Genomic DNA, 19559 nt, shown 5'->3' on the forward strand with positions numbered 1-19559 from the left:
AAATTTCATGATTCTAGGTCAACGGGAAGTACCTACCCCATAGGGGTGCAACTCCAGAACATTAAAAAATTTAGGCTACCAGTAGGGCGATTGTCTAAAACCGGCATCAATCATTATTACAATCTCAATTGTTCTGATTGGCTGAATTTGTGCAATCCTTGTTGCAACAATGCATTGTAGCCAATAGTGAGCGAGCATTAACCAATCAGAGATGATTGTGATCGTAACATTGTAGCTGTCAAACAACCGCGGTAGGGCCCCTGGAAGATAGAAACGGGCGATTTTAGGCTACTCAGCAGGCAAAATCGGGCGAATTCAATTGGTAAATATCTGGCAACCCTGGTCACCGTTGAAGTTCAAAACTTTTCATGTTTTCGTGTATTGTTGTTTGTGCGGTTCTAAATATTTCTATTTCTGATAAATTTATCTGACCCTGCTTTGTTTACTGGACTCTGTGTTTCCTTTAACCACCTCGATAACTACCTAAGGATTGATTTACGGACTCGACGGGTATGTATTTTATAGTGTTTACATACACTTCGTATTGTTTTTTATTCTATTGTATTTTATGTATCTACCTAGTTACGAATTTATGATAATAAATATTTACAAAACCTTAAAACCTTTTTCTTTCTATAATATAGTTGTAATTAAGTAGCTCAAAGAGTCATAGTCTTGTAATATATATTTTTAAACATGTTTTAAACAAACGTTAATGGAATTATTAATGTTTATTTAAAACGTGTTCCAAAAATATAAAATATTCTAGTAAAGTACATTTAAATAGCATTTAAATTTTCGCGCTCTCGCACGCCTAGCGCGCTTTTAGTGCCCTCTAGATGTGAGCACACGCGTAACATTGAAAAAGAAATCTAGAGTCGCACATCTATTTCTAGTACCTATATAGTAGATAATCTATGACCTACCCTCTAGGTTTCTTGACAGACCGACAGACAGACAGACACAGACAACAAAGTGATCCTATAAGGGTTCCGTTTTTCCTTTTGAGGTACGGAACCCTAAAAACAATGGATCTAGATTGTAATAATAAGTATCTAACTACCTAGTTAGTAAGTAAGATGTCCGCTTCCTATTGGGGAGGTCGGAGGTTTGATTCCGGGCACGAACCACTAACTTTTCGGAGTTATGTGAGTTTCAACTTTGCAAAAATGTGGTAAAAATGCATAAATACGTCATAATCTGCATCATCTTTACTCTATGAGTCTTACAAAACCATAGAGTAAGGTACAAACATCTGTGGTAATAACGTGGTATAAAACAAAACAAAGAAGTTTTTGATATCATTGTCATTAATTGACATTGACATTTCGGACCATGTTCGAGTTCTTCGGACACTGTTGACTCACTCAACACTAGTAAATGTATTCTGTGAACACTGCAGTGTATTACTTTACTCTATGGAACACTGTGGTCGGAGTTACCCGTATATTCAATGTAATATAATAATATACAGGGTTACAGGAAAAGAGGACACGATCCCGTTAAGGGGTTATAGTACAGGACATTAGCTATCAAACGACCCCTAAAGTGCTTATGCGAAAGTGTATCGTTTTCGAATTATTCATTTTTTTATTTTTTTCTTGGTAAAAGGGTGTTTGCCACTTTAAAAATTAATAAAAAAAAGGAACAATGTATTTCAGCAGATTTTTTTTTATTACTTGCTAGTACATATCCTTGTTAATAATAAACAGTTATAAACTAAAAAAAACTTTAAGCATTTTAAAATTACAGCCCAAAAACTGTACAAGTTTTCTATTTTTAAATTTAATTCTTTGAATAACTTGCAAATTTTCTTTTAAAAATACTATGGCACTTATCCTGCGCATTATTTTAAAAACATCTACGTTTCGTTACGTATCCAATGGTACAAAAAAATTACCAAAAAAAAATCATAAAATCAAGAAAAAATTACACAACAAAGAGACCAGGTAGAAAATTCTAACAAATGCTATTGCCAAAGAATTAAATCAGAATCAATGTAAAAACGAGTTTAATGCAAAATCGTTAAAGTTTATTTTTAATGAGGTAAAAAGGTAATATAAAATCAGTCAAGTGCGAGTCGGGCTCGCACACGAAGGGTTACGTACCTTCGTACAAGAAATAACAATTTTTAATATTTTTTTAATTTTTATGGCTGCCATTTTGTAATTTTTAGTATTTGTTGTTATAGCGGCCATAAAATACACATTTTGTGAAAATTTCATGTTCGTTCGTCCGTCCGTCCGTCTGTCCGGCCGTCCGTTTGTCTGTCAGTGGACTGTATCTCGTGAACCCTAATACGTAGAGACTTGAAATTTTTACAGAATGTGTATTTTTATTGCCGCTATAACAATAAATACTAAAAATTACAAAATGGCTGCCATAAAAATTAAAAAAAACTTAAAAATTGTTATTTTTTGAACAATGGTACGGAACCCTTCGTGTGCGAGCCCGACTCGCACTTGACTGATTTTATATTACCTTTTTACCTCATTAAAAATAAACTTTAACGATTTTGCATTAAACTCGTTTTTACATTGATTCTGATTTAATTCTTTGGCAATAGCATTTGTTAGAATTTTCTACCTGGTCTCTTTGTTGTGTAATTTTTTCTTGATTTTATGATTTTTTTTGGTAATTTTTTTGTACCAATGGATACCTAACGAAATGTAGATGTTTTTAAAATAATCCGCAGGATAAGTGCCATAGTAATTTCTACAGAAAATTTGCAAGTTATTCAAAGAATTAAATTAAATTTAGAATTTATTAAGAATTAAATTTCAAAATCGAAAACTTGTACAGTTTTTGGGCTGTAATTTTAAAATGCTTGAAGTTTTTTTTAGTTTTATAACTGTTTATTATTAACAAGGATATGTACTAGCAAGTAATAAAAAAAATCTGCTGAAATACATTGTTCCTTTTTTTTATTAATTTTTAAAGTGGCAAACACCCTTTTACCAAGAAAAAAATAAAAAAATGAATAACTCGAAAACGATACACTTTCGCATAAGCACTTTAGGGGTCGTTTGATAGCTAATGTCCTGTACTATAACCCCTTAACGGGATCGTGTCCTATTTTCCTGTAACCCTGTATAATGTTATCCTATATGTTATTGGTCTGTGTTCAATGTACTCTGTGGTCGGAGTGGAGTGGGTCGGATCCTCGTCGGATCATTTTTGGATGTATTTTGCGGTGTTTTGAATGATAATGATCTGATTAAATTTTCAGAATTTCCTGATTACTGAAATGTGGACCTATCGAGTGTATTAACTATTACGTGGAATCACTGGTTTACTGGGTGATGCGGATTGCGAAGTGTAAATGAAAAATGCATCTAACTCTCAAGTTAATTTTTTAAAACATCAAATTTACTAAAACTGCTTTAATTTACACTATTAATTACAATAATTTGTACATGTTTAAGATAATCAAACGTAAATAAATTACCGGTTCTGTTCTCTTTATGTTTGGAGCAGAATGGATGTTGACTTACTGCGACCGGGCACAGTGCCCATATCTCCTGATACTGTTTTATGGTTTGAATTCTTATTGGATCCAAACTTGCTGAAGCAGCACTTGTGTAAACCTAACCCAGGTTTGGATTACTTTTTATTTATTATTTAATAATTTTTTACAAAATTACTTGCGAGTAATTACAACCATACTATGTTTCTATGATCTAGTTTTCTATAATTGACTTACACCTGAAAGGTAAACAATTCGCTGATAACTTCTCGGAGAAAGAGGGGGCTTACCCAGTGTGTTTGTTGGTTTCTGTGAAAAGCTACTTGTTTATCTTTTAAGTAAGTTAAGCTAAAAAGTTTATTATTAGGAGTAGGTACCTAATAGCTTATTAAACTTTTTGACTTAGCTTACTTAAATTAAAAAACAAGCTTTTGCAGTCAAGTTTAACTTAATTTAATATTACTCTCCTTCTGGTGCAGTAGGACAAATAGTTTAATTTACACTAATTTGATGCATTAAATACTTTTTTACTAGAACCTACACCATGCGAGTTGATAGAAGAATTCTTGTCTGTGGACTCAAAGAACTCAAACTCTAAGCCTACAAGCGAGAGAGTAGTAGATGTTGATGCTCCGCCTAGCCCTCCATCTGTTACTACTCCCACAAGCCTACAGTTTACTCGCAAACAGTTAGCACTAAAAATTCTTGCGTTAAAAGTGGCAGCAACTTTACATTGGAATTTGGGTATGATAAAATATATTTTATTTTTTAATTTGTACCGAAAAACTTTACAATAAAGTAGTTTAAGTGGACAGAGAGGCACTTATCTCTATGAGAGATATTAGTGATATATATGTAAAATTTAACTCCTTGTGCACCATTTTAACGCTGTGTCAAATTTCGTGTTAAAAGTACAATTTTAGTCCTTATTTTAAACAAAACCGTACTTTTGACATGACAGGTGACCCATCGAGTTATTTTTTACAGACTATACTTAAATTTGTCAGTAATGCACTTAATTTACTTATTAACATTTAAACTCTATTAGAAACAAAATTAAACATATACTAGCGACCGCCTGTGGCTTTGCTTCCATGTAAATTTCTGAAATTCTGGCCTTATTTCTTGTTTACACTTTAAAGGGAACTGCAAAATTTCAGCTTTCTAGATCCAAGAGTTTGAGTTAAGTGTTAATGTCAGTGTGTCAGGACAGTGAATTCAACGATTCAGACTAAGTAATACAATTTAATTCAAATTAAAGTACATTGGAATTTAAAGTGTATCACTATTTTAAGTTGAACTACTTAAAATGTATAATTTCAGATATACTTGAAAGTAAACTGCCTCCACAGACGCAGCAGCACTTGATGCAGGATCTTGTTTATATAGCAACAGATACTTCTTTTGCTGTACCACCGATGGTAAACAAAGTACTACTATAATAATTAGCTAAATAAGGAACTTTTACTACAGTTCTTTTATTAATGAAGTCTGCTTCAGCGTTGGTTGTAATAGTGAGAAATTATCGTATTTGAGTGTGTAAAGCTGGGTTTCCTGCAACCACATTTTACAAAAACTGTTAAGCAAGACTGAGCATCATGCACGTTAAAACAAGGTGTATGTATGTGTGCACTCACACAAACATAGCCAAAGAGTCTTCGTAAAATAGAACAATCCTTGCCTGTTTTGTGTTCAACTGTATATTTAGACATCCTGTGTTATTTATGCATCATGTGAACTGCAAAAAAATCTGTTTATTGTCTTGCAGGATATACCATCAGATTTTATACATAAAGCTCAAGTACAATTTGCACTCATACTATACCACAGATGGGTGCTAAGATTTCCAGTGAAGGCTGCTCTTTATTCTAAATCAACTAAAATGGCTTTCGTTCACATGTATGTACCATAAAAATATTTGCTAATTCTTACTATCAATTCAGGTTATTTTTTTTATATAATATTTTAATTTTATTTATTCAACAATGTAGCTAATTCTTTTGTACACAATCCCTAAACTAAACTAAATAATTTTAACAAGTCTAAATCTCATGCTCTCCTGTTCTGCAGGGAGCATTATGAAAGGGATAGAGCTTTTGTGCTGTAAACCTGTTATTTTAGGTTAGTTTAGTGACTGTGCACGCCAGAATAAGTCACAATGTATAAATTATTTATCATATTGAACAGGCCTGGTATGCAAGTAGAGAGTGGCTACAGTCCGCTGAATCAAAACTTTGAAAAAATTCTTCGAATGTGTGAAGCTTCTCGCATGCAAAGCATTAGATACTTAGATAGTGTATTATCTTACTATGAAGCAACGATAGGTAGAAGAGAGGCAAAGAAAGTGAAAATTCCAATTATGGAAGCTTTTCTTCACCTCACTGAAGACTCTGATGACATGAACCATAATTGGAATGCTGGTGACATTTTCATAAGCCAGTACGAGTTGGCAATGCAGATACATTTCGATCTCTGCTACAATTACTTCTTTTATGGACAACATGATTTGGCAAAGCAACATATATTAGGGTGTAGAGAAAATTCAAGCCTACTTGAAAAAGAAATATCTACGTTTGGCTATGGGAAACATGTCACAATGCCATGGGGTGACTTTTATTATGCCAGTATGACTAAAGATGATATTTTGGGTTATATAAGGGCTCTCAATCTAGGGTATGAAGTTCTCAATGAAGAACCGTCCCTCCTACAAAAACTACAAGAGGCTGTCGCTAACCACTACACAGGCATTATAGCTATTCTTCAAGCCGATAATCTGGCAAGAGAAATCCCAATGGTACACAGAGAAGTTGTTGAACTTGATATTCAAGGATCTGCTTCAAGCGGAGCATTCACTGTCGCCAGAGATCTATTGAATCGTGTTGCAGCCTTAAATGCGGTCAGATATGCTCTTGAAGGAGGAATCCCGTCCACTCATCCTGACTTCATAAATAAATTTAAAACATTTGGAATCAAATTCTTTGATTTACTTTTTTGGGCTATAGCTCCGGTTTTGATGTCTGATTTATCTGATACTGACTGGGACAATCTGAGGATGTTCTTCCTACATCTAGCAACGTCGCAGTTGAAAATACCAATCGAGAGAATAGATGAATATTTGAAAAAGTATGTGGGAGATGCAGCAGAAAGTATAAGGAAGAGATTGATATCCAATGAAGAGTTAAATGAAATATTGAACGACCCAGCCAACATTGACGATGAAAATATTGATATTCCGCGGGAGCTCCTAACAGAGGATTGGGATGTGCCTGATTTCGAATGTAAATCTGTACCTGAGCTTGAAATTGGTAGGTTGAAAAAACGCCTTATCGAGGCGTCTACGGCAGATGACGTGCGAATGTGTTTAGTGAAACTTGCAATGATGGTCCCTTCTTCGCCATTATGGAAGTTAAATCCATCTTGGAAACCTCCAGGGGGGTTAGGCAATGCTTTGATTTCATTGCCGCGTGGATTTTTGCAAGATTTTGGATATGTAGTATCCGGTGCGGCGAGGGCTCGCGCTGAGGCTGGATGTTCGCGGACGGCTTTATCATTACTTTCAGTATTAGAAGGCGAAGCTCGAAGCCAACTCGGTGGTAGTTCAGATCCCATACTATATAGGCTTTGTCGTCAGTTGTCATGGGAAGTGTTGTTGCTTCAAGTGAATGTTATGTTATCCGAGTGGCCTCACCATCGCATTAATCTGTCGGTTTTGGCTGATAAATGCAAAGCCTGCATAGCTGCTGCAAATTCGGGCGACAGTATTATTCCTCGACCTCAAGTGAGTTAAATACTAAAAATTCTTTTTTGATAATGTGATATCACTAAAACTTTGTAATATTTTTTTGATAAAATCAAATCTATATATTTTATAATGTAATAATTTTCCAGGTAATTGAATCCTGTTGGACTTGTCTAGTGAACGCTTGCGAGTGGGAAGGGGCGGGCGTGGCCAGTGGGCCAGGGGAAGCCGCGTCGGCGTTATGTGCTGCTTGTTGCGAGCTGCAAAGGGGAAAGGGTTTGAGAAAGTTCCCCAGAGCATTGTGGGATTATAGTGAGTATCATATTTTTTATTTGAGTTTAATGGCAGTTCTCAATATCTTGTACTACCATAATTCAGATTTATGAGAAAATTTAAATAAACTTAATCTTCTATTTATAATATCCATTGTTAGATATAAAATTTTCTTACCAATCTAAATAAAAATATCCCTCAGCCAATCTCTTAGGTATACTTTCTATAATTGATTATGCAGACACTTGCTATTTAGCCCAATTTACACTAAGCAGTCTGCAGAACCTAGTTATAAGGTTAACCCACAGGGTTTACCAAACACATTAGCCAATACCGCCTGCAACTCAAGTGGTTAACGATAGTGATAGGCGTAATGTCAATGTCTTCTTTGTTCTGTTTTCTTCAACCCCTGTTCTCCCCTTAGTTTCATGAAATTCATAATCTAAATATAAAACGAAAAGGTGACTGACTGATCTACCAACACACAGCTCAAACTACTGGAATTATCGGGCTGAAATTTAGCATGCAGATAGCGATTATGGTGTAGATATCCGCTAAGAAAGGATTTTTGAAAATGTAACCTCTAAGGGGATTAAATAGGGGTTTGAAATTTGTGTAGTCCACGCGGACAAAGTCGCGAGCATAAGCTAGTAATTAATTATCTCCAACAGCTCTATCCATATACTGCAATGGGTCAAGTGGTCCCGTTAAGCGATCGGCAGGCGGGATGCCGTCACACTCCCGGGATGCAACAAACGTGGCAGCAGAAGCTAGAAACTCTTTTAACGGATTCTTGGCTACATTGCGCGAACCTCTCGCAGTCAGCGTCATGATGTCCCTCCTTGCAAGGATACACAACCTTCTTATAGACGACAGTTCGCTGGAACTTGTCGTAGAATACACAAGTCTTTGGCCGTCGAACATATCCAATATGAACAATTACAATGTGAAACATGTTCTGGAATCTCTAACTGATCTGCTTGAGAGAAGCTTGAAGCTGTACCCATATAATACGTCATGGTGAGCTATTTAACTTGTTTCTCATATGGTACAGCCAATACCCGGCGTGTGCTACTATGCTTAAAAAACTAGAACCATTTTCTCACTATTGCCTTGCTAACGAAACTGGTTTGGGACACATCGGTTGGATGGTTTCAGTCTATAATGGACACAGGTAGAAACATTTTTTGTGTTTTATATATTACTAGCTGATCCCCGCGGCTTCGCCCGCGTAGATTTAGGTTTTTAAAGATCCCGTATAGCCTATGTCACTCAGGAATAATGTAGCTTTCTACTGGTGAAAGAATTTTTAAAATCGGTTCAGTAGTTCTAAAGATTACCCCCTACAAACAAACTTAACGACATTACCTCTTTATATAATACAACGGGCCGTGCAGCAGAAATCGTAATATTTTAATTTCGCCATAACTTCAAAACCAAACGTCCAATTTTAATCATTCAAAGACCAAATATTATCTCCATAAACTGTTCTTAGTGATGAAATCATTTATTTTGATAAGGATTAATAGCATGAGTAAAATAAACGCGTTTAAATGTAGTCCAAAAAAAATTCAAGATTTTTAAATAAAAAAATGGTTGCTGTGCCTCACTCGACATAGATGGGTATAGTGTGTCGCGGACTTTTTTGTAGATATTTATAAGATCTACAATTAATTAGAACATTTTATGGTTCTATCTTTTATAGTTTAGGCAGCGTACGCAAAATAAGTAACTTTTCTGGTTGATTTTTTACACCTTGTGTCCGAAAAACCCAAATATCTTACGGAACCCTATTTTTTTCCAAAATAAAATATAGCCTATGTTACTCGTGGATAATGTAGCTTTCGAATGGTGAAAGAATTTTTAAAATCGGTCCAGTAGTTTTTGAGCCTATTCAGTACAAACAAACAAACAAACAAACAAACAAAGTTTTCCTCTTTATAATATTAGTGTAGAAAGATAGCTTCCCGAACTATTTAGCAATAAGATGCAAGTATGCAAAATATTTGAAACATCTTCAAATAATTCATTTTCAAAATCATACCTAAATCTAAATCTATTTATTTCATGAAGAGCAACTAGTGTCTCTTATGTGTGTCAGTGACTCTACCACTGGTTCGGAATGCAGATTCCACTGACAAGGGCCAGTAATACACACAGCAGTTGCTCTTTTCTATTATCCTTTTACATTTTAACTGTTTAAATTAACCAATTATAGACAAATAGGTACTATTAATTGATAGTGTACCCTCATCTGTCACGTTATGGATTATTGTATGCCAACACGTGGCGGGCGCGGGCCGTGCCACGTACGAGGCGCTGACGAGGCACGGATTCAGGCCCTGTCCGTTCACGGACGTCACACGGTCAAGCTTAAACTGCTTCATATAATATGTTCGTAATGTTTTGAATTCGTGCCTCGTCCGCGCATCGTACGCAGCACGTGCTGGCATAAATCATCCTTTATTCGTACAAAAGTTTTACATCTGTCCCTTTCAGGTTACGTCTATACGGCGATGTAGAAATGGCCGGAAGTCGTTGGGCGGCGGCTCTGCGCAGATATCTGTGCGCCTTGGCCGCAGCTACGTGGCACTTCGCGAAGACGGCGCCTGATGAGGGCGGGGTGACTCGGCGCGCCGCTCGATGTTGCCAGGCTCTCTCGGCGCCCACACAGGCGGCTGCGCTATGCCAACTGCCTGACGAGCCTGACTACGCGACCGCTTTCAAATGTCTTGCTGAGAAGGTATTTTGTTTATTAGATTTTTATTTTAACTCCTTATAGAAGGGGTTCGTACAGTAACCGGCAAGAAATATTGTACATCGACCTTTAGAATGAGATTTTGGCTTTGTAGAGCTATCTCTGTTCTATGTGACGTTTTGTCTCAACGACAGAGACACGCGCTACAAAACCGCTATCTCTTTCTAAAGTTCGATGTACAGTATTTTCTGCCGCGTACTGTACAAATGTTTTACGGTTTAGGCCACCAGAGGGCGTTGCGATCGTCGGTTTTTTGATTAGATTTATTTAAATATGTTGACGGATAACTACCTAACTTTATCAATAGAACTTCAACGCTTAAGTTTATATTATTTTTCGTACCACTTGCTCAAAAAAGTGACATTCAATGCCACAAAAAGCGTACATAACAATAGTCATTTTTGATCTGTTAAAAACAGGGAAAGAAAATTGTACTGAATTTCATTCATCCCTTAGGGAGAGAATGTGATTTAAATTTGGAATACTTAAGGTATCGAAATTTATACTGAACTTTTTATTTCTTTTTTATTTATTTATTCAGATACAAGATAGCCCTTGACTGCAATCTCACCTAATGGTAAGTGACGATGCAGTCTAAGGTGGGAGCGGGCTAACGTGGAAGGAGTATGGCAATTTTTATTAAACCCATACACCTTTGGTTTCTACACGGCATCATACCGGAATGCTAAATTGCTTGGCGGCACGGCTTTGCCGGTAGGGTGGTAACTAGCCACGGCCGTGGCCTCCCACCAGACAGACAGACTACATCTGTTTTTTTTTTTTTAAATTACCAACATAAAGAATGTTTAACAAATCCAATTTAGACACAGCAAAAACTACGAAGGCTTACACCATTGAGTCTGTATATAAAGCATTATACATCTTTTTGAAAAAGGAATACGCATTTATTATGCAGTTATACTTATGATTATTAAATAAAATTACGAAAACCGACAAGGTCGTATGAGATTGATGCCTTTGCTTTTCCGACAAAAAAATATTAGTCTAGGAATTTGCCGCGTTTTTGTTTTCTTCAAATACAAAAACGTTAAGTTTATTTTAATTTATTTTTATAAATAAGTTAATGTTCTAAAAATACGTTTAATAAATGCTTATCTCATATTATTATTGTGTTAATTTTTTCGCAAATGGTACGAAAAGTAGAGTATTTACCTCGGTGATAAAGCTGTCTTAGTCTTGGGTGAACTTAAATCCCTCGCTACACTCAGGACTCGTCTTAAATCCCTCGCTTCGCTCGTGAGATAAGTTTTTAACACCCTCGCTACGCTCGGGAGTAAACCTCGAGTCCTTCGTTACGCTCGCGATTTAAATCGTCACCCGCGACAGAAGACACTGCTTTATCCCCTTGGTTAATAATCTACTATTTGTTTCGGTTTTTTATTTATCTAAAATTGTATGTTCAGTTGACGACTGGCTTCCCATATCACAGGAAATCATAGTTTGGGGCCAAGAACATATTTAGCTAGGCACTGTTTTGTATAACTACATTTACGAATCACTTCATTGTTTTTGTACAAGCATGTCATATCAAATCAGTGTCTTCTGGGACAATGATCTGATATAAGACATGCAATAGTAAGTTCATAAGTTATTTCATGAAATTAATACTTTTGTAATTTTTCAGACTGGTAATGCAGCTGATGCAATGGACGGCTACTACGGCTGTCTGTGGGACGGGACTCTGTTGGAAGTAGGCGTTGCTTTACACGCGCGTCGCGGGGAAGGAGGGCGCCGGTCTAGGGCTGTGAAGGCTGCCGGAGCGCTCGAACTAAACGCGAACAACAGTGAAGACATACAAAGAGAAGCTGCTGCTATACGACGCGCTAGGCTGCTCCGGGCACTAACTAATCAATATGTCGCATAATATTAAAATGTAAATAATATAATTATTAAAAATGCATATTTCAATTTACAGTCATTTAGTTTCTGGTATAAGTCCCGCAAATTGCTATTGCGCTGGAACCATGGCTCATTAACATCAAAATGACGTCATTTATAAAGCCTGATTCGTTCGGAAATTTCTCTGCGAAAAGCGGAATACTCATTGTTGTAATACATATTTACCTATTATTTTTTTACTTTTTCGAGGTTTTGTGGCGGGGGTTTCTAAATTTTTAATTTAATTTACCCTTTTTAAACTTTTTATCTTGAATGGGTTTGTGTAATATATAACGCTAGAAGATGTAGTACACGGGTTAACTTAGTATTACCCAAACGTTTTGGGTAAAGTTCGAATAATAAGTAAAATAAATTTTAATTCGGAATAGGCTACTTGACTCATATCTAATTTCGTCCAATAAATGATTATTTATATAGTATTTTGCTTAAAACAACGAAATATATCAATAACAATTATTAAAAACGCAGGATGGATATATAAATCCAATTTAAAAAAATACAATTTTTATTTTTATTTGAAACGCAGAAAACGCTGTCAGCCATGATGTGACGTCATTAAATATGTAAACAAAGAAATGTCATTCCTATGTCACGCGGGGACTAACGTAGTATCCATATATATAAAATTTAGAGTCCTGACTAACTTATATATCAACGCACAGCCTAAACATCTAAACAGCTGGGCCTAGATACATGAAATTTGGTGAGTGTGTTCTTTGTAGGTAAAGAGAAGGTATCCACTAGGAAAGGATTTTTTGAAATTCCACCTCTGAGTGGGTTAAATGGAGGTTTGAAATTTATGAAGTCCACGCGGGCGAAGTCACGAGCATAAGCTAGTTTTTATATATTTCTAAAAACTCATAGTAAACGTAAAAAAAAATCGTTTTCTCTTTATAAATTGAATAAGTTATTAATTAAGACTTACAACAAAGTGATCTTTGCAAAAATAAATTTGGGTTGAAGTCGTTAGTCATATAGGATCCCTTTAAGCAAGTCTTTGCGTGTTACGTATATTTATTTCACTGGGCACTCTAATCCACAACTTTCCTGTGGTCTTTATCGATGCGTTTTTTACATTCTCGGATGATGCAATAACGATAATTACTATATTTTTCATGTAAACTAGTATAGAAGTCATGTTTATTAAACTTTGGTAGGTTATGCTCAGTATATATAATGTACTCTGTGGTTATGCTGTTGTTTACAAATGCATGACGTCAGAGCACAGATAATCTATCGGCCAAACATGGCCGACAGTGTTTTCATCTGTCTAAGAAAAATATTTTTTTAAATTAAAGTTTTACGGTTTTTAGGGCGCAAAAAAATATAGTGTTAATTTTTTTGATATAATAGGACAAATATTAACCATTTAAGACCAACTTAAAAAAATTGTCAAGTAGCCTATTTACCCATACTCACTCACCTCGGTCTACCCAACTTTGGCTGGATAATGTTAGGTTAGAAAAAGTTTATATGCTATTAGAGATTGTGTCCTTTTTGGGTTGGAAGAAATGCATGGCTCCATTGCATAGTGAGGTACTCGTTCCTTCCCCCGCTTCCACTATCAAGAGCGAGCTCAGGACTTAGGGCACTCCGACTCGGATGGGTTAGATTAGAAGGGTCTTATAGACCCCGCCATCCCCTTCGTGGTTATTTCTTTTTAAACCTCCCAGAAAACAGGAGCCCCGCGAAGCGTAAATCACTAAAATAAGGTACCAGAGTAAGATTGGTATAATAGTGCTTTAACAAAAAATCTCTTAAGATATTATTTATGTAAGTATATATTTTATTGTGTAATTAGGTGTTCGTTCTTAGATGTTATTAAATAATTTACAGCAGGTGATTGAGTTTTTATTATAATTTTATATAATTAATTCCATTGAACCATCGACTCACAATGTTACACCTTTCCAAAGTTACCCGTATCTACTGTACCAACTCAGAGGTTCTTTTTTCCCCTTGCACTATTTATTTTTCATTAAAAATATGGTAGCACTGGAAACGTAAAAACAAGTACCTAGGTACCTATTTTTGCACATTTGACTGAAACGTAGATGGAGTAATAAAGCTAGATTAAAGTACAGTGTAACCGCGTATGAGATAGCGATAGCACTACGTAACGATGAATAACACGACAATTATTACCATTGTTTAGTAGTCAATATTTGTATTAACCGATCAACAATATTTGTATTAAACGTTTTTATGTGAAAACAAGTAAATAACTAATGAGAAATACAATGACGCCACGAATTCTCAAAGTTTTTTTTGCAACTAAAGTTGAATTACTTGTATGTATTCTTGAAAAAAATCGGTTACACGATAAGGGACAAAAAATCGGTTAGCTGCGTCTCTGTTTATCACATTAGTACCTTTATCTGTGCTTTCTTTTTAGTGTGAATGAGAAAGCAAACGTTCCTTTATCTAGCTTTATTGCTCTATTCCGCTCCGTCTGGTCAGGACAAGACTGTCAAACAAACAAAAAAAAGGAAAAAGTGGGAAAACCTCGGAAAAACGTGAGGAAAACTTAGACGTTGGCTTTTTTCTGGTCGGTGGTGGTTGGAAGTTGGAACCTAGGATTTGGAACTCAAAATTTAAACTGTAAAGGGATAGGTACTAGGTAATTATATATTTTTAAAATTAGAGAGTAGTATATTCTTGTTATTATTTAAGTACATATTTCAGTAAGTAGGTACCACTATTATTATTTTTTGTCTTTTATATAACTCACGTGATATTATTAAAATAAACTTTTTGATGATAACAACTTTATCAAAACTCAGTGTTTAAAATATCAACATTTTGATTCTTATTACTAAGCAATTAAGTTTAAAATGCTCCAAATATTTAGTAGGTACCTATTGCTTGACTGCATTGATGATTTAATCATGAAATTATCTTATTTGCTAAAATGTGTTTACATAACCTGAAATAGCTCCTAAAGATTTTTTTAATGTAATAAATAATTGAATAATTAAGTAGTTAAATACTTACCTAATTACCTACCTAACCTACTTGTATTTTAAGATTTGTACACAAACTCAAGATGGACGGTTTGCAATTGGTTTCATCAAATAAGATATTCGGAGGGTATCAAAAGGTGTACTCTCATGAATCATCAGAGTTACAATGCAAAATGAACTTTTCCATTTACTTACCGCCTCAGGCTGAAGGTGGTGATGTAAAGCTCCCAGTTATATTCTACCTCTCTGGCCTTACTTGTAACGAACAAAACTTTATAACCAAATCTGGTTTTCAAAGGTATGTACCATGTTATAGTATTCTTGTTATGTTTAAAAACTGTTTTTTTTTTCTCTATTACTGTTATTTCAGCAGGACTGAGCAGTTTTCACAACTTTTTCTATATTGTGTGAAAACTAAAAATAGATGATGCTGGATATACTTAGTGCATGCAAAGAAATACATAGGTACCTACCTAATCCAATCTGATATTGCAACATTGCTGTTTGCGTAGGTCATAGACTAAAAACTAAACACAAGCCCAGCTGTCTGTTTTGTAGAATGTGCAATCATACACCTCATGAACTAGAATAGAAAAGCTTTTTGTTCAAATAAACTTTTTAAGATGCTTTTGAATCATCAAGTGAATCTGCCAGAGTGGTTCAAGATGTCTGCTTACAAAAAGGACCAGCAACTAGCAAGAGACTTGACGGTTGCTGTTTTCATTAAATCATATTATTATTATAAATTATCATTAAATGTATACCAAAACTCAAAAGATCACGACTACAGTGCCCGGCAGAAAATATTGTACTTCAACCTTTAGAAAGAGATAGCGGTTTGAACTTTCAAAGAGTGTTGTCTCTGTCATTGAGACAGACAAAATATCAGATAGGTATAAATGACAGAAACTAGTCTACGAAGCCGAAACCTTGATTGAGTTGATGTACAATATTTTCTGCTGGCTTACCTAGTTCATGTCACCTCTTTTTTAATTTTGTCAGTGTTGATGAATTCTTCTCCAATCTGCACTGTGCCAGCATGGCATACTATGACAGTTGACCCATGCTCAGAAGTAGGCCGATGATCATGATGATGATGAATTCCTATATTAATTATTTAGATATGCAGCTGATCATGGTGTCGTAGTAGTGGGCCCTGACACATCTCCCAGGGGAGTCAAGATCCCTGGTGATGATGAATCCTGGGACTTTGGTGTTGGTGCCGGATTTTACCTGGATGCTGCTAAGGATCCATGGTCCAAGAATTATAGGATGGGCAGCTATTTGAACAAGGAGCTATATGAACTTATCCTGCAAAGTTTTAGTAATGTTGTTGATGCAAACAGAATAGGAATAATGGGACACAGGTAACAATCACTACCCATATTAGAAACTAGCTGATGCCCGCGACTTTAGTTTTTTTTTAATCCTATGGGAACTCTGTATTTCCGGTAAAAAAGTTGCCTATGTCACTCTCCAGGTCTTTGAAACCCATGCAAAAAATCACGTTCATCCGTTGCTCCGTTGCGACCTGATTGAAGGACAAACCAACATTTGCATTATGACGTAAACATTCGCTAAGAAAGGATTTTCAAATATTCAACCCCTGAGGGGTAATATAGGGGTTTGAAATTTGTGTAGTCCACGCGGACGAAATCGCGAGCATAAGCTATTCTTAGATAAGATCCTAAAAAACCAGATAGCCACAGCTCATAATATTGCACCTATGTTAATAAGGGGTCCATCTCCACCTCTAAATTTTAAAAGTATGTGCATTTTAAGTAATTTAATATATCACTTGCTTTATTGGCGAAGGAAAACGTCGTCAGGAAACCTGTATGCCTGTAAATTCTCCATGATGTTCTCATGGTGTCATTGTCAGGAAACCTGCATACCTGTAAATTCTCCATAATGTTCTCATGGTGTGGCCTCATTGGCGAACATTCGGCAAACATTCGTTGGTGGGATTCAATCGTATAATTTGACACTCGCAAAACATTTGCCAAACATTGGTGTTGAGGCGGCAATATATTATTGTAATAAAAATTTTAAAAGAATTTTTTAACACGAATTAATTATTTAAAAATATTTCATCAAAGGTAATCGGGGCTAAATTTTGCCTGGCAATCCTGCTGTAATCTATTCTACTATTATGTATTATTATTCATAAGAATTAAGTTCTATAAAAAAACAGATACCCAGATTCAAGCGCCCGGACCTTAAGAGTCTAAAACCTTCGCCGAATCCCGAATGTGGTTTGCCGTTTGCCGAACTTTCGCCGAGCTCGCCCAAACTCGAAACATTCGCGCAGTGGGGCCACTCCATCAATGGTGTCTGAAGTCTGCCAATCTGCACTTAGACAGCATGGTAGACTATGGCTTAAATTATGCTGATAATGAATGATGTATAAATGGCAATCTTAGTAACCATTGTATTTTTCAGTATGGGTGGTCATGGAGCTTTAGTATCAGTTCTAAGAAATCCTGGACTATATAAATCAGTGAGTGCATTTGCACCCATATGCAATCCAACAAAGTGTCCATGGGGTGAGAAAGCCTTCACAGGCTACCTTGGAGAAGACAAGAGCCAGTGGGTTGAATGGGATGCAACTGAACTGGTCAAGAAATATGACGGACCTCCACTTACGTTGCTAATTGACCAGGCAAGTTAAAATTCTAACTCAATCTTACAGATTTTTAGTATAATATTACTTTACTTTAACGTTCTTGTTGCAACAATGCATTGTAGCCAATAGTGAGCGAGCATCAACCAATCACAGGCTATTGCAATCGTGACTTGTAGCTGTCATTCTGTAGCTGAATTGCGACGCAGTGTTCCACTAATGCAGTTCTATCGTTTGTGTTGTTTTTGTTTACACATATTATTTTACTGATATTTTATTATTATAGTATTTTTGTAAATAAATTGTCTGTGTACTAAGTGATTAATAAACAAATTCTAATACTAATTCTAATGCAGTCGAGCAGCTGTTATCAATTTAGTTATAGTTAATTATAATCTATCTATTCTCAGAATAATATCGAGTTTTTATTTATTTTAGGGTGCTGCAGACAAGTTCTACATAGAAAAACAGTTGTTACCTGAAAACCTTGTGGAAGCCTGCCGCTCTGTTGAAGTTCCGGTCATTTTAAACTTGCGCGAAGGATATGACCACTCCTATTATTACATTTCCACTTACATTGGTGAACATTTCGATTTTCACGCTAAAATACTCAAAGCATAGCATTATAGATATCACATTATCAAATCTTGTCTGTGATGGAATAATATGCACTATAAGTACAAGACGGTTATGAATGTAGTATTCAATTCATAGGTGGGTATGATTATAAGGGTGCCTATCCATTAAAGTGGAGACATCTGAGTTCCGACCAATTAGGTTATTAAGAAATAATATGATAAAGATCTTTGAAGATTTTTGGACCTAGTAGTCCGCCATTATTCTTATTTTCCAAAATAGCAACCAACACGTAAAACCTGGACGAATTTGTCTCATATACCTACTACTTGTTTCTATTGATGCCAGCTATTGATTAATACAGATTTTATGACAGGTGGCCACTATTTTGGGGAAAAAAGAATGGCGGTCAGTTTAGGCAGGCCATGCTCCATACTAGAATATTTAAACCCCATCATCTGATAATTTATCAGTAATCCGATTGGTCTGTTAAATCACCTACTTCGCTCCGCTTCAGTGGACAGTCACCCTAATATCAAGTCGACAGACATTTTGTGTGCAAGATCAACTTGCATGTGACCAAACTTTCTTTTAATACCTAATTTTTTGTAACTTCAAATGCATTTATATTTTTGTTTATAATAAAAGATGTTTCACAGCATGCATTTTATTTTATACTACCATCGATGATACTACCTCATCCGCCCAGCTTTGTTCGGGTGAAAGATATACCTATAGTCCGTACAAAATGACTTATCACGCGCCATTTTAACTCTATGGGTCAACTGTCATGTCGAAAGTACGGTTGACCTTTATAATAAGGACTAAAATCGTACTATTGACACAAGATTAAAATGGCGCGTGAAAAGTCATTTTATACGCATTATATGTATGAATAATATTAGCCTATGTTACTACTGGATAAACTAACTTTCTAATGGTGCAAGAATTATTAAAATCGGTTCAGTAGTTTCAGAAACAAATCTTTCTCTAGATTAAGAGATCTGTAGGAGAACCAAAGTAACCGAGTAGTTGAATAGGTTGTGGAGCTAAAATAGCAAGTCAGGGCACAGTTTGAACCGTTAAGACCTCAGACTGAGAATAAGAAGACTTTTCAAACGCGTATATCTGAAAGGGGAAAACAACAAAAACCTTTCATACTTACGTATGAAGGTTACCTATGTTTCATAATTTGCGTCCGCTACAACTTTTACACAGCAATGCAACATAAATGGCTTCAA

General features: G+C 35.7%; 2 protein-coding genes across 4 annotated transcripts; both read left to right on the plus strand.

Annotated features, from left to right (window-relative positions):
- Positions 1-2934: 2934 nt before the first annotated feature.
- IntS8 (integrator complex subunit 8) lies at positions 2935-13994 on the plus strand. 3 transcript variants are annotated; one of them, XM_069498376.1, is made up of 10 exons: positions 2935-3318; positions 3426-3596; positions 4001-4210; positions 4790-4887; positions 5235-5365; positions 5654-7244; positions 7355-7517; positions 8150-8498; positions 9978-10221; positions 11882-13994. In XM_069498376.1, the coding sequence occupies exons 2-10, from the start codon at positions 3479-3481 to the stop codon at positions 12119-12121; spliced, it is 3144 nt and encodes a 1047-aa protein (XP_069354477.1). In that variant the 5' UTR covers positions 2935-3318; positions 3426-3478; the 3' UTR covers positions 12122-13994. The 3 variants fall into 3 exon arrangements, with proteins under 3 accessions (XP_069354477.1, XP_069354478.1, XP_034824046.1); XM_069498377.1 differs by having other exon boundaries at positions 3478-3596; XM_034968155.2 differs by having other exon boundaries at positions 2936-3596.
- A 603-nt stretch (positions 13995-14597) lies between these two features.
- On the plus strand, positions 14598-18979 carry LOC117981918 (S-formylglutathione hydrolase). Its single transcript, XM_069498351.1, has 5 exons — positions 14598-14776; positions 15184-15417; positions 16241-16486; positions 17562-17781; positions 18181-18979. Exons 2-5 carry the CDS (start codon positions 15203-15205, stop codon positions 18361-18363), a joined length of 864 nt encoding a protein of 287 aa, XP_069354452.1. The 5' UTR covers positions 14598-14776; positions 15184-15202; the 3' UTR covers positions 18364-18979.
- Positions 18980-19559: the final 580 nt, after the last annotated feature.

This window comes from Maniola hyperantus, chromosome 4, assembly GCF_902806685.2.
Source record: "Maniola hyperantus chromosome 4, iAphHyp1.2, whole genome shotgun sequence".
Taxonomy (NCBI): domain Eukaryota; kingdom Metazoa; phylum Arthropoda; class Insecta; order Lepidoptera; family Nymphalidae; genus Maniola; species Maniola hyperantus.